The 15,129-nt window shown below is 42.2% G+C and overlaps 1 protein-coding gene across 16 annotated transcripts in view; it reads right to left on the bottom strand.

The window, feature by feature from the left end:
* Positions 1-15,129, bottom strand: part of ADRA1A (adrenoceptor alpha 1A) — a 97,410-nt gene that overhangs the window by 27,703 nt on the left and 54,578 nt on the right. Inside the window, exons 3-4 of one of the 16 annotated variants that reach the window (XR_004316435.1) lie at positions 4,492-7,631; positions 4,277-4,297 (exon numbers count right to left, since the gene is read on the bottom strand). The exons of 12 other annotated variants lie outside the window; for them this stretch is intronic. Coding sequence is in view for 3 of the 4 variants with exons in the window: in XM_032471052.1 (XP_032326943.1) it covers positions 7,375-7,631 (257 nt within the window). In the remaining variant the exon portion in view is untranslated. 3 more of the 16 variants (XM_032471053.1, XM_032471052.1, XM_032471058.1) reach the window with 3 other exon arrangements.

Here is a 15,129-nt window from a genome sequence, read left to right as displayed (position 1 = left end):
TGTGAATGTGAATAAGGTGATTGGGGGTCCCTGGAATTTCCCACAATTCCTTCAGGGACACTCTTTCTGCTCAGAGTCAAGTTCTACATTCATAAATCCCAACATTTCTCTTTAGTCTCTTCCCTCCTCTCTCTCTTCCCTCCTTGAAGGCCCCCTTAATTCCAGGTCTGGCCGACCCGGAGCCAAGCTCCTCTGGCCTTCCACCTGCGCCCGCAACTTCAAAGGTAAATACTGGTTCTTTCCTCTACGTGTTCTGCTCAAAACATCCATTTCCTCACAGCAGCTGAGGTATAAGTTGAGAAAGGAGGTGGTTAAAATGAATTTAGTAAGATGTGAAAGTTCGATCGTCCAGTTTTAAGCCTCCTGGAATACTGTCGTGTGGATCCAAGCCAATCTCCAGATGCTGGCTTCTTAGACAGTGAGTGCCACTTAGGGCTCCTCGCTTGACATCTCCTGCCGTGAAAGCACTTGACTTTCTGTTTCTCATCGGGGGCTCATCTGTAGGCTTATGATGGGGGACGCTGGGAGCTATCCCTGTGAAGGTGTGGCCACCGTAGTCACGTTTTAGCTACAAAGGTACAGCAAAGTTCGCCCTCCATGCCCCCAGCACAAGCAAAAAACCATTTTCCTGCCAACGCTGGTCTCCTACGTGAGTTCTCCCCACCAGTGTTCTGGTTCACTCTAAAACACAGTGAGTTCTCAGATTCCAACCCAGCACTGACAATTAGAAGGTTCCTCTTCAATTCAACTCGTTCAGCATCAGGGTGACTCAGGATAGAAGCAGAAAGCTCTGAGTCAATCTTCTCAGGTCTCCCAACTTCCACGCTTCTTTCCATCTACCTGAAAACTTGACGTCTTAATGACAACTGTGAGAGACACTGGGTTATGACAAACCCTAATTAGCTGCAGTCACAGAACGTAGAATGTTAAGACTGGCAGAAACTAAGAAATTAGCAAGCACCGTCAACCCCTCCTTTACAGATGAAGGTAGTATGACGGAGGCGGGGAAGCGGTTTCCACAAAATCGTGTGCTTGCCTGTGGCTCGATCAGGATGAGACCCAGACTCTGCTCTGCTTCCCTCATTTCTGTTCCTGACCGCGGTGCCATTTACCAGCCCCACAATGGCATGGGAAGTGTGAATGGCAATATGTCCGGCTACTGTCATAGGATGACGATGGGTTTTGCAGTGATAATGAGAAAGAAGAGGGAGGAGCAGAGTGCCATCAACTCCATCATTTAGAAAGTTGTAATGTGCTGTTCAGACACGGGGACAAAGGACGATGGGCGATGATCTCAGAAGGGCTTATCTGAAGGCTACCACATTCTGAAAACTGGAGTTTAAATGACTCCAGTGAAAAAATGTGGGCTCCCAAGGAGAAGCCAACGTTATGTGACCACGGGAGAAAAATAACACTTTATTGTTTCTCCTTGTCCAACGAGTGGTCTCTCCATGTGTGTGGTACCCGTCCATCGTGGCTGGTATACATCCAACAAATGAGGGAGAGACACAAGCTGCCACACACACATGCAGCCAGTTCCCCAGGCCAAGGAGCTCCAGTGCCAACAAACGTTCAGGCCAGATCAGTTGGCATCTTCTGCCAGGAAGCAAGTTCTGCCCCATTGAACTAAACCCCAGAGAAAAGCTGTTGGAACCAGAGTATAAGCACAGATCCAAGTTTCCTGTCGTCCTGGAGTCTACCAGATGCCTCCTTGTTGGGATGCTGGTTTGGCTGTGTCTGAGGAACCTGCCTGAGCCCTCCTGAGGTTCACCCTGGGGCCACCCTTGGGCAATTCTCAGCCAGACTAGAGTCTTTAGATTATCTGCCTGGAATGGTGGTCAGAAATCTCTAAGAATGCTGGCCAGATCAACCGCAGATTAGAACCCTAGGCTCTCAACCCAAGATTCATGGATAGACTTCCCGTGAAATGAAACAGAAGTCTGCATGTGAACAGAGATTCATTTTCCTGAGGAGAATTTCAGCTTTGATCAGCTTCTCACGGTGGTCTTGGAGACACCAAAGATGACTAAGCCTGCCTCCCAGCTCCTGAGCAAAAGCTGTGCCCCTGGCTGTTGCCCCTCACTTAGCCCACGTGTCCGGATGAGCGTGCCAAGTTTACAGATGCGGCGAGAGGATGTCAGTTCAACACCTCTTTAGAAGGAACTGTTCTTTTCTTCTCTTGTTTAACTGGGACTTGAAATAGCACAGGTCTCGTCTTGTAATGTGGTTGTCCCATTAAGAGAGTTAAAATGTTGGGTCTTTTCTGAACTTTCTGGCAGGAAGCTTAAATAGTGGTCAAAGTGAGGAAGGATGGCAATGTGGGAGGGTGCATTGAGGAGGGGGAAAAATGCACATTGTACGCTAGGTACACAGCACTGCGCAGAACAAACCCAGGGCACTATGAGGACGGCCCACCCAGTGCGGGATGGGAGCATTACCCCTTCCCTTTTCCCAGGAACTGGGGTATACTGGCCTATGGTCACTGTTGTCAAGGACCACTGATTCTTCCAACTCTGGTGAAGAAAGAGGTCACGTGGGAAGACGTTTTCTCGCACTGTGTGCTTCTGCAAGTGGGAGACATTCTTTGTGGGATGCTGGTTGTGTTGCTCTGCAGAATCAGGGATTTTATCCTGGGTTGGTCCAAGCTGTTTGAACTTAAAGCTCTCTGAAGGGTTTCTCTCACCAGTTACCGAAGTCCCAAGCCGGATTTCTTCGTTTAGAAAAGAGGACTGCATTTCCCAGAACATGCCTGTTTGGCCCCAAACCCACGGTAACTCAGGAGAGGATGACTGGCCCAGCTGCATTAGGGTCTGCGCCCATTTCCCTCTCTGTCTTGTCAGTTTCCTTTTGAAATGAACATATAATTCACACACTTTCGAAAGACTGTAAATTTTCTCCTTTACTTAACAAAATATATTTTGATTCAGGAAAATGATAGCAATTAGGTCATCGTGTTCTTTTGTGGGTTATTTCCTTAAAAACAATCTCCTTTCATAAACCGGCTTATTTTCCAAACTTGGCCTTTTTCCTTAAGGCCACCGTTGTTTTACGAGTCTCACGTCTGAAACATTTTATCATCGCCACAAAAACTTTCTCCTACCGCTCAGTGCAAAAAAGGGTAGTCCCCAAATGCACCCGTTAGCGTGATTTCTTCCTTTCATGGTTTGTAAGTTTACTCTTCTTTTTCCTTTCAAAGCTTTTTTTTTTTTTAACTTTTTCTTTTTTGTTGTGATGAGGACTTTTCAGATCTACTCTCTTAGCAACTTTCAAAGATGCGATACAGTAATATAAACTATAGTCGCCATGCTGTCCATTACAGCCCAAGGATTTAAAAAATTTTTTATAAACTTTTTTTTATTGAGTTATAGTCATTTTACAATGTTGTGTCAAATTCCAGCGTAGAGCACAATTTTTCAGTGAAACATGAACATACATACATTCATTGTCACATTCTCTTTCGCTGTGAGCCACCACAAGATCTTGTATATATTTCCCTGTGCTATACAGTATAATCTTGTTTATCTACTCTACATTTTGAAATCCCAGTCTGTCCCTTCCCATCCCCCATCCACCTGGCAACCACAAGTTTGTCTTCTATGTCTATGAGTCTGTTCCTATTTTGCTTTTATTTTATTATTATTTTTTTTAGATTCCGCATATGAACTATCTCATATGGTATTTTTCTTTCTCTTTCTGGCTTACTTCACTTAGAATGACATTCTCCAGGAGCATCCATGTTGCTGCAAATGGTGTTATGTTGTCGGTTTTTATGGCTGAGTAGTATTCCATTGTATAAATATACCGCATCTTCTTTATCCAGTCACCTGTTGATGGACATTTAGGCTGCTTCCATGTCTTGGCTATTGTAAATAATGCTGCTATGAACACTGGGGTGCAGGTGTCTTTTTGAAGTAGGGTTCCTTCTGGATATATGCCCAGGAGCGGGATTCCTGGGTCATACAGTAAGTCTATTCCTAGTCTTTTGAGGAATCTCCATCCTGTTTTCCACAGTGGCTGCACCAAACTGCATTCCCACCAGCAGTGTAGGAGGGTTCCCCTTTCTCCACAGCCTCTCCAGCATTTGTCATCTGTGGACTTTTGAATGACCGAGGATGTATGCTTTTGATAACAGGAAATTTGTACCATTTGACCTCTTCACCCACTTCACCCCCTGTAAGTTCTCTTGTTTACTTGTTTTCTTTGACTGTCTTGTCCTCCAGAGGGCGCAATAAACTACAGTGGCAGGCGCCCCGCTGTCTTTCTGGCTGCAGTGTGAGCACAGAGCCCGGTTCAGGTCCTGAAAGAAGAAACTGTATTTGACTCTCTTCCTCGTTGTCTCTTAGATTCCAAGCCCCACTGATTTTTCCCTCTGGAACCTCTTTCAGGCTTGCCTTTCCCCTCCGCTCATGCCCCCAGCACCCTGCACTGAGGCAGCAGAGTGTGGAAGGGTCTCTTCCCTTCCAGCCTCACTCGTCGCTAAGCCTGTGGTACCTGACTCATCACCCTGCAGCCTGGTCAGGATGGCGCCACCTTCCCGCTCAGAAATCAAAGGAGAGTTCAGGACCAGGAACCAGGAAGGCTGGGATCAGGCGCTTACAGCTGAGTGAGTCACCTTCCCTGCTTGAGCCACAGTTTCCTCACCTGTAAAATGAGAGGTTTGGACCAGGTAGTCATTACCACCCCTTCTCCTGTGTAGAAGCATATGCTTCAAGGGAAACCAAGTCAAAGATGACACACAAATCCGTGGGGGGGGGTGGTGATGATTAAGGAAACTTGTGGGGAGATGGCGGGAAGGGAGGAGGGCAGATCGGAAGGGAGGAAGCCCGATGTTCTAGGTTAGGTGTTGGGGAGGACAACCTGATGTCCGTCCCGGAGACGTGTGTCTGAGCTGGAGGGAAAGAAAGGCTGGGAGGAGAAATCCAAGGGCTGCTGTCATGAGACACACCTGCGTAGGGGCACCTGTGAGACTCTGAGGCCCACTGGCCGTGAGTCACACTGAGAGTGGGAATGGCATTTACCCTTCTGTGTGGAGCACAGCTGGTCCAGACGCCAGAGCTCGCACGCCCCTGGGTAACGCGGGGGCTGCACACACGCACATCTGGGCTCGAGAGGCTATGTGATCACATGGTCACACCCAAGGGGATGGGACAGAAAGGGAAGAAAGTTGTGGAAGCCATGAGGGAAAATCCACAGAAATAACTCAAGAGAGGGGAGGTTTTTCAAGGGGCAAAGGGAGCCTCATAGCAGTGAGATCTGCTGACAATGGGATAAAGTGTTGGGCACTATCTTTCTCTTGCTGATAAGGTCAAGTTCAAGCTCATCACCCTGTCATTCAAGGCCCTTCCTCATTTGGTCTCACCAGCCTTACATGACCTTCTCGCCCATTATTCATTCGATTAACAAATAATTTGCTTAGCACCTTTTGTGAGACAGGCACTGTTGTAGACACAGGAGACAGAACCATCAGGAAAATGCATGAAGTTCTTGCCTGTGGAGTTGACATTTTGTAAGTCTTTCCCATCAATGCTTGTTGAATTGAATTGTGAATGTCCAACAGCAAGGTCTTCTTCTTGCCATGGTAGACTTTTTGATGTGACTCTATTAATCCACCACGGTGACCATGGCCTCAGCTCATGTGGTTTTTGTCTTTGTTCTCCTGCTCCGCCGTCAGGGACCTGTCCCCTCTCCCCCCAGTCAAACCTGAATCCATTCAAAATCTCTCCATCTTCAGAGCTGTGCTCAATATCCAGCTCTTCCATGAGCCCTTCCTTCATTACTGTCTAACTTGTTTTCTCACCTTCTCCCCTAAAAAGTAACTTAACCTCAGTTACTTTTTTCTATATAGAATTCATCACCATCTTCTATACCCTTATTTTGTTGTCCCTTTTCTTTAATATGAACCCCCTGACGGCAGAGGTTTTTGTCTTGTCATTTCCCTGCTCTATCCTCAATGCCAACAAGTTTATAGCATACAGTAGGCTCACATCAGATATTGCTGAATGCATGACACATTCATTCCTTATTTTTAATGTCTTATTAAAGACACGTACTACTTCTCATCCTTTATTTAAATCTCCTTCAGCGACGAACACAGTTCTCAGTAAATGTGTATCGAATCACTGGATGACATTTGTTGATGGAAGAAAATGCCATTTTGAATAAAACTCCTGCTTCAACTACTTACAACGGGAAATGCACTCTTAAAGGGAGAAAGAGAGCCTGCCTTAACTCTCATTCCAGCACTTTATCTTCCCCATCGATCTTCAAGACACTCATATTTACATAAGAATAAAACCATCCTACAAATAATTCTCTACAGCTGAGTTGCAGGCACTTCATAAAATGATTACATCCAGTACTTATAAAGATACTTTATAGGGTCCTGCAGGGAAGGTCGGAGCCTGTAATTAAGCAGCGATCGTTATCAGCAGCCTCTCATATTCGTGGGATGGGAATCTGAAGCCAAATACCGCAAATCTGAAGCAGCGACAGAAACAACCAAAATCGGTCACCCAGGGAGGGTGCCGGGAGTTTCTCGGGATGGTGTCCCTTCACCTTCAGCTCAAAGGCTAAAGCAGGTTCCATTCCAGAGTCTTTGGCAGCAAGGACATGGGTGAGTTGGCTGGTGCGTATGTAGTAAGAGGGGACCTGGGGAGCCGGCAGATGGAGAAGATAGAGGTCAGGGAAGTTCATCCCCTTCCACGGCTTGATGACTCTCAGATCTCCATCCCCAGACCGTATTTGACTCTGAGCTCCAGTTCTGCATACACAACTATTACAGACATCTTTGCTGATGTTCCCAAACCATCTTGCCTGTAACATAACCAATGTGAGCTCACTGTCTCTCACAAAACCCTCTTCTCTGCTCCATCCTCATTATAGGGCACCTCTTCCTCTATGTTGTCCCAGCCAGAAACCCACTGTCATCCTCAACCCTTCCCTCTCACACCTCTTCCACCACATCCATCACCTAGTCCAGACCACTGACCCTTCACTCTCCTTTCCACCATGCACCCTAGTTCAGGCCACCATCATTTTGAGCGAGGACCCCAGATCAGCTTACTAATGAAACTTCCTGCTTCTAGTCTGACTGCCTTCCAACCTGCTTTCATACCGTAGACCGATAGATTCCGGGAAAACAAACCTGATCTTCTCTCCTAGATTAAATCATTCCAGTGACTCTTCTCTGAATTCAAGATCAAGCACAAATTCTGTAGTGGGATTTACTAGGTTCATGGGTCTGAGAGAGTGAAAATCCACTTTGCTAGATAACTAGTTAGTAGAGCATGGTGATCCAAGTTCCCATTCAAAGACTCTAGTCATGGAAAAGTAGAAAATTATAACCAATAGGATTGACAGTGTGTAATTGTTAACTCAAGTGAGTGATAGAGCATTTTTGTTCACTAGGATGTGGTTTAGGGTTATAGTGGTTAATGTATCACAGTTTACTCCTAAAGAACATATATATGGCTTCCAGAAGGCAGCATGTCCACTGAAAAGTCGTCTCAAGGCCAAGGAATAGAACCACTTGTGAATTTCCAGCTGTTCCAGTGGCAGTGATGACCATGGTTCAGGGAGCTTTGCAAAATCTGGAGGACTGAGTCGGTAATAAAGATGCCTGAAGGGTATACCTGGAAAATGGTGAAGAAAAACCAAAGACAGAGACAAATGCCTTTGATGGTGCCTCAAAACAACAAATCCTTGGTGTATGGTGTGACTTTCCGTTACCCCAAACAGTCATGTTTCTAAGGAAAGTTTGTTCCCCTCTGTAGTGATTCCCCTCAAAGTAGGTGATTAACTCAGAACACATCAGATGACCACAAACAACATCTTCTGGACGTGCTGTTTGGAACAGTGGCCTCCGTCGGCAGCTCCACCACAGCTGTGTTCACTCCCTGGGCAAATGTCAAAGCAGCAGAACCCTTACCTGCTAGATATAGCTGCCCACGTGTCTCCTTTCCTCTCTCATTAATAGAAAAAAATTTCATGGGAAGAAAAGAAAGCTACGATGGTTGGTCGACACTCATTGTTTCCTCTTGCTCCAGTTTGATTCTGGTGAGTGAGACGTTATCTCCCTTTTATTCCTTCTTGCACATAGGTCAGTTCTGCATCTATTTTCAGGGTATCTCCCTTATTCATTGTGTTCATCTTGTCTATTTTTAGCCTTCAGGGATCCTTTCCAAGGTCAGAAATCAGACCTTCTGACTCTCCAGGAGCGCATCTTCCTATGGAGATGCACCTGGGATTCCTGTCCTGGCTGTGCAGCCCTGGCCCCCGGTGACTCTCCCTGATAACCTGTCTACTTGATTATCTCCTCAAACAGTAATCAGCCAGGTACCTCACCTGTCGTCTTCTCAGAGCAGCTGCTCTGAGAATTCCCAGGTACTTTCAGAGAACTCTGACTCTTACTCAGTGCACTGGGGGAAAAAGTACATTCACATTGACATGGGTTCACATTTCTTCAATAGCCTGCTGCCTGATAACGTCTAACTGTGGCAATAAAAAGGAGAGGTATGATTTTGTCCTTTTGGGAGTTTTCTTGGACTGGAGTGAGTCTAGTTAGGTAAATGGTAGGTGTTTTTCCAGGTTGTGCTGTGTCCAGACTAGAGCGAGAGCCACACGCTTGTTCCACTGTGTCTCCCTCTGGAATTCCTTCCTCACAAAGGGCACCTGGCCTTTCCAGCACATGACAGTCTGTCTGTTTTAGATGAAAAGGCTCCTAGGAATGAGACATAGTTCTTTTGTTTTGTTTTTAAAGCTTTAAAAGTTTCATGATCCCATAAAACCTGCAAGAATTCTTCAGCGACCAGGAGAGTGACTACAGTGGTTCTGGCAGGTCATAACTGCAAAACTAGATGTTAACTATTGAGCACTTTCAAGTGTCCAGCATCGTGTTAAGTGCTTTTCATGAATCATCTCATTACTTCATCACAGTCCTTTAAGGTTACACTGTTTATCCCCATTTTGCAGATGAGGAAAATAGGACTTAGGGAGTTTAATAACTTGCAAAAGAACAATTCAGGCAGTAGGAGTGGAGCTGGGTTCTAATCCACCTCTGCCTGGCTCCTGACCCTGCACTGCATCCCCTAATACTGATTTGCCAAACAACCCGATCAAAAAATGGGCAGAAGACCTAAATAGACATTTCACCAACGAAGACATACCGATGGCCAACAGGCACATGAGAAGATGCTCAACATCTGTAATCACTAGAGAAATGTAAGTCAAAACCACAATGAGGTACCACCTCACACCAGTCAGAATGGCCATCATCAAAAAGTCTACAAGTAGTAAATGCTGAAGAGGGTGTGGGGAAAAGGGAAGACTCCTACATTGTTGGTGGGAGTGTAGTTGGTGGAGCCACTGTGGAAAACAGTATGAATGTGCCTTAAAAAAACTAAAAACAGGGCTATCATATGATCCAGACATCCCACTCCTGGACATATAACCAAAAAAGATGAGAACTGTAATTAAAAAGATATATGCATGCTAATATTCATAGCAGTACTATTTATAAGAGCCAAAACATGGAAACAATCCAGATGCCCGTCAACAGATGATTGGTTTAAGAAGATGTGGTATATATACACAATGGAATATTACTCGGCCATAAAAAGGAATGAAATATTGCCACTTGCAGCAACATGGACGGACCTAGAGATGATCATACTAAGTGAAGTAAGTTAGGCAGAGAAAGACAGACATTATACAATATAAGGAATCTAAAGTATGGGTTTAGTAGGTGCAAACTACTATACATAAAATAGATAAGCAACAAGGACTTACTGCATAGCACAGGGAACTATATTCCATATCTTATAATGATCTATAAAGAAAAATAATCTGAGAAAATATATATAACTGAATCACTTTGCTGTACACCTGAAAACTAAATATACTCTTTATGAAACTAAATGTACTCTTAACCATGCGATCCAGTAACTCGTGCTCCTTGATATTTACCCAAAGGGGTTGAAACTTATGTCCAGAAAAGAACCCTGCACATGAATGTTAACAGCAGCTTGATTCATAATCGTCAAAACTTGGGATCAACCAAGGTGTCCTTCGGTGGGTGAATGGATAAAAACACTGTGGTACATCCAGATGATGGAAAACTATTCAGTGCTAAAAAGAAATGAGCTATCAAGTTGTGAAAAGAGGTGGAGGAACCTCAAATGCATCTGCCTAACTGAAAGGGGCCAATCTGAAAGGTACATACTGTATGATTCCAATGATATGATAAGATATTCTGGAAAAGACAAAACTATGAAGACAGCAAAAAGATCAGTGGTTGCCAGAGGCTGGGGGGGAGAGGTGGGTAAGTAGGTGAAGCACAGAGAATTTTTAAGGCAGTGAAACTGTTCTGCATGATACTGTAATGGTGGGTACATGTCATTCTACATTTGTCCAAACCCGTAGAACACCAAGGGTGAACTCTAATGTAAACTATGGGCGTTGAGTGATTAGGTTGTGCCAATGCAGGTTCATAAATTGTGACAAATGTACGACTGCGGAGGGGGCGGTTGATAATGAGGGGAACTGTGTGTGTGGCGGGGCAGGGCTTATATAGGAAACCTCCATACTTTCCTTTCAATTTTGCTGTGAATCAAAAACTGGTTTAAAAAGTAAAAACTTGAATATAATAAAAGACAAAACCTCTCCAAATTCAAAAATGAAATATGTACTATTTGTGAAAGAACCAAAATACAAGAAAAATTAAAAAAAACAGAATATCATCATATGGTTAAAAGAATAATGTGGTTTGGAAATAGATATTAAGCCAAGGCCCAAAACAAAACAAAACCAACCAACCAACCTGGGGCAGCAATATTAGAATCAAACAAAATAGAATCCAAGGCACACGGCATTTCATGGGATAAAGATGCTCATTTTATGTTGATAAAAGGCATCCTTCCCAACAGAGCTATATGTGTTGAATTTTATGCACCAAAAGATATCAAATGTATATGTATGTGTGTATATACATATATATTAAAAATGCTTTCAGAAAAAATTGATAAAGCTATACTTAAAGTAGACTAAAATATAGACTCAGTGAAACACCTATTGATAATTTTTCAGTCGAAGAGTAAATCAAAACTGCAACTACACACAACTTAGAAAATACTGAAATTTGAATTTTATGTAATTTTCATGTGTTGCAAAATATATTCTTCTTTTGATTTTTTTCAATCTTTTAAAAGTGTAAAAATCATTCTTAATTCACAGGCCTTCAAAAAAAAGAAAGTGGGCTGTATTTGGTCCATGGGCCATACTTTGCTAACCCCAAAGAAGGATTTATTTCTCACTTTAAGAGGAATTCGTCTGAGATCGGAAATATTTTTTCTGTCCCTCCCTTGGTTATTAAAAATGTTTTTTATGAACAAAGATGTCTAACATTATCATTAATGAACAATGATCCAGAAGTCTTAGTCAATGCAATGACAGAAGAAAAGAAACAGGCTGTATAACGGAAAAGACAAATTATTATTTGTTTACTGTATACTAATGGTTTGTTACCTGGAAAACAGATGGTGTATTTTATTAAAAAAAAATCGTATTTCTTATCTCTGACTACTAAAAAGACCTGGAAACAGTGATCAATGCAGTTGTAACAAGCACCCCACTAGACTGTGTCCTCAAATACTGTTTCCCATGAAAAAGAATCATAGATTCTTGGAGAAATGGCTGATTGCAGGTCTGGGCAGTAAATAGACAAAAACAAATCCAACTATGTTAGTCACGAGAGACCACGGGATCATGTCAAAAGGACTCAGGAATCTGGAGAAGTCACCACTGGCCCAAGTTGCTACAGTCTGAGGCTCGAGAAGGATTTTTAAAAGTATTAACCATCACAATAAGGATTAATAATGAGTTTCAATCTGTAAGTTTGAATCAAGCATTTATCCTGCCTCTCTTGAAAAATCTCTACCTCAGTTAATCAAATAGTGGATGAGCAGAAGCTGCTCTTTTTAGATGTTTCCCAGCTAATAATAAATGAAGACAGAATGGTGGAGAACAGGCTAGAATGTAACTATTTTGCGAGCCTAATAAAACAGCAAATTGATGAATCGAGGCAATGGTCATCATTACTGATATCTCAGAGAGTCAGTAAAACATGATGTGCCTCCTGATGGAAGGTCACCATCTATGCATTAATTTTGAAACAAATGAACAACATTTGATAAAGCCTTCTGGTTCTGATGAGCAATTTCCAGGAAGCACGAGGAGAAAAGGAACATAACACAGGAATGAAGTCAGCAGAATCTAGACTATGGAAAACTGTTCCAGTAAAATAAAAATAATATGTTTCAGGGAAAGGGGGTAAAAAGCAGGTGAAGGGGGAACTTGCAGAGTGAAAAAGAGTTAAGAGACATAAAATCATAACACGTGCACCTTATTTGGATCTCAATTCAAACCAAATATAACAGTATTATAAGGAAATTAGAGAAATGTGAACACTGACTAGATATTTGATGATAAGTATTTATTGTTGACTTTTGTCTTAGAGATGATAATATTATGGTTATGCCTTTCAAAATAGATTGTGTAGAGGTACACAGTAAAATTATTTGCAGATGAAGCAATGCGCTGTCTAGAATTGGCTTCAAAAAAATCTGCATGGAGTGGGGAATTTGAATAAAACGAAACAGCCTACATACCTATTTATAATTGTTAAAACTGGGTGCTTGGTAGAGCAGTCTCATTACGCTGTTCTCTCTACTTTTGTATTTGCATTTGATAATTTCCATGATAATATTTTAAAAATTAAAAAAGAATGAAGGCATGTAATTATCAGAACAGTTCACTTATTACCTGATTTTTGTGTTTATCTGCAGTTCTAAGTTTCTTAAAACGCTCTTGTGGGTTAGTTTTGCATTTCAAGTGAAGGCAACCATGCAAAAGGAGGATTACAAAGAACCTGGGTAGAAACACGATTAAGTTAGTTGTTGGGGGGGGGTGTGCGGGGGGAGGGGTGGGCAGAGATGAGGAGGCTCCGGAAATCAGGCAGAGACATTTAGATTTGATACAATGATCATTCAGCAGCCTTTGCAATGTGTGATAGCAGGAAACTTGGATAGTCTTGCTTTTAAAGGAAGCTATGTTCAGGGTATAATGGAGAGACTTCTTTACATACTGAACAAATTTAGAGATGAGACCGGCATCGAGTGTGAAGTGAAGTCACATTACAGCATCAGTTCTCAAAGCTCTCTTCCAGAGGGGATGCGAGGTGGAAGATACATTCATAATAACACTAAGACATTATTTCCTTTTTCACTCTCACCCTCTACAAGAGTATAGCGGAATGTGCCAGAGATGATGACATGATGTGTGTGTTATTGTGACGGATGGATGCCGAAGCAGATATGAGGATTCAGCTGTCTTTTATAGCCGGATATAACAGATGTGCAAAAATGTAAAACAATATCACTCTTTTCACTATTTCTTTTTTTAGTTTAGAAAACATAGTTTCTCAGCACAAAAGTATGTTATTTATGTTAACATGTAATAGGTTTATTATTGTCATTTCAAAAGAATTAATAAGTATTAAAAATTTTCAGTTTTAACTTCTACTATGGTAACATCAACAGGTATAATCCACTAAACAAGAGCTCTTTGAGGGTCTCAATAATTTTTAAAAGTGCAAAGGAGGTCTGAGACCAAAAAGTCTGAGAAAGGCTATAATTGAGTGTTTATTAAGGATATGGAGGAAAAAAGGGAGTCAAGGGAAATTTCAAGGGAAAAGAGGTCACGACGTGGTAATTACTTCCACAAATAATCATTAGGCACTCATTATGTCCAAGGTACTGAAATGAGGCAGGGAAAATGAAAGATGTCTTCGGGCTGTCAAGCTGGCTGTCTGTTTGATTCAAAGTCAGACACAGATTGTTATCTGCATTGACACATAAGTTGGTTTTCAGTAGCTCCTAGTGATGCTCCAAATGATCTGCTCTTTTAGCTGAGTGGATGGCAAAGTGTGGCACCTCTCTCGCTAAGAAAAGCATAGCTTTATTAACCTGTAGAAAGAACATGTTCTTAAAAGGACTTCTAATATATTCAGCAGATCCAAATACACTTATCCCTTTGTTTACACAAGTCATAAACACTGTCACCTCCCACCTACCTCCTGCTTATTCTCATTTACTTTTGTTCCAAGGACATTTTTCATTCCCAAATTATTTCTCCAGACAGAGATTATTATTCATTCGCCTTGACGTATCATTTAAAGTGTATGTATGGAAAGTCAACTTATTTGACTATCTGGAATCTAATGAAAAATAGAGTTAGGATGGTATATGCCTACAAAAAAGACATTAAAGCATATAAAATGTTCTAAAGTTTACAAGAAGAGGGTATTTTTGGAATTCTGTAGGTTCCCATTCTTCAAAACCCAAATGGAGAGTCACTCCTTTAAGAAACTTTTCCAAAACACGACTCACCTACCATCAACCCCAAGTCAAAAGTAAACACTCCCCTTTTGCTCCTCTGAGCACTTTGATATTCATCTTATGTCATTTATTAATTTCTCACATGTGACAATTTGTTACACTTCCTCTTGCTTTGCTTCCTTGCCTAGGAAGGTCTTTTAGAGCAGATATTTTGCATTATTCATATTTGATTCTCAACAACGCCTTACACACTGCCAAGTGTCAATAATGGATGTTAAATTTCATTAGCTTAAACAAAAAATCCTAAGAGTCATCTATTCTGCATTTATTTATTTATTTAATGTATGTAGTTATTCAAAAGTTTCAACTGGGTTCCAGTCATGACAATGTAATGGTTATCGACATGCTCTCCTGCCATTTAAAAAAAAAAAAGATAGTATTGGACACATTGTATGCAGTATCTGTTTTTAGGCATTTAGGGTTTTGATCCCTGAAAGAAGGAACTGCATTAGATGTGTTCCTGGCTTTCTCCCTAAGAGCATTTTCTAAACTGTGGCACAGGGAAGCGAGGCTCAAACAGAGAGCAACTTTCTGGGTGGAGGAAACAGAAACTGTTGCTCAGGGATACTGAGACGGATGACATCTGCAAGCAGAGTCCTGGGGAGGAGAAATCCAGGTAGGAAAGTCTCAGCAATCTGCAAATGGTTCCTCCTGAATCTATGGCCAAGCTGTGCAAGCA

The sequence above is a fragment of the Camelus ferus genome, chromosome 31 (genome assembly GCF_009834535.1).
Source record: "Camelus ferus isolate YT-003-E chromosome 31, BCGSAC_Cfer_1.0, whole genome shotgun sequence".
NCBI lineage: Eukaryota > Metazoa > Chordata > Mammalia > Artiodactyla > Camelidae > Camelus > Camelus ferus.
This window is presented reverse-complemented; position numbering and strand designations above follow the sequence as displayed.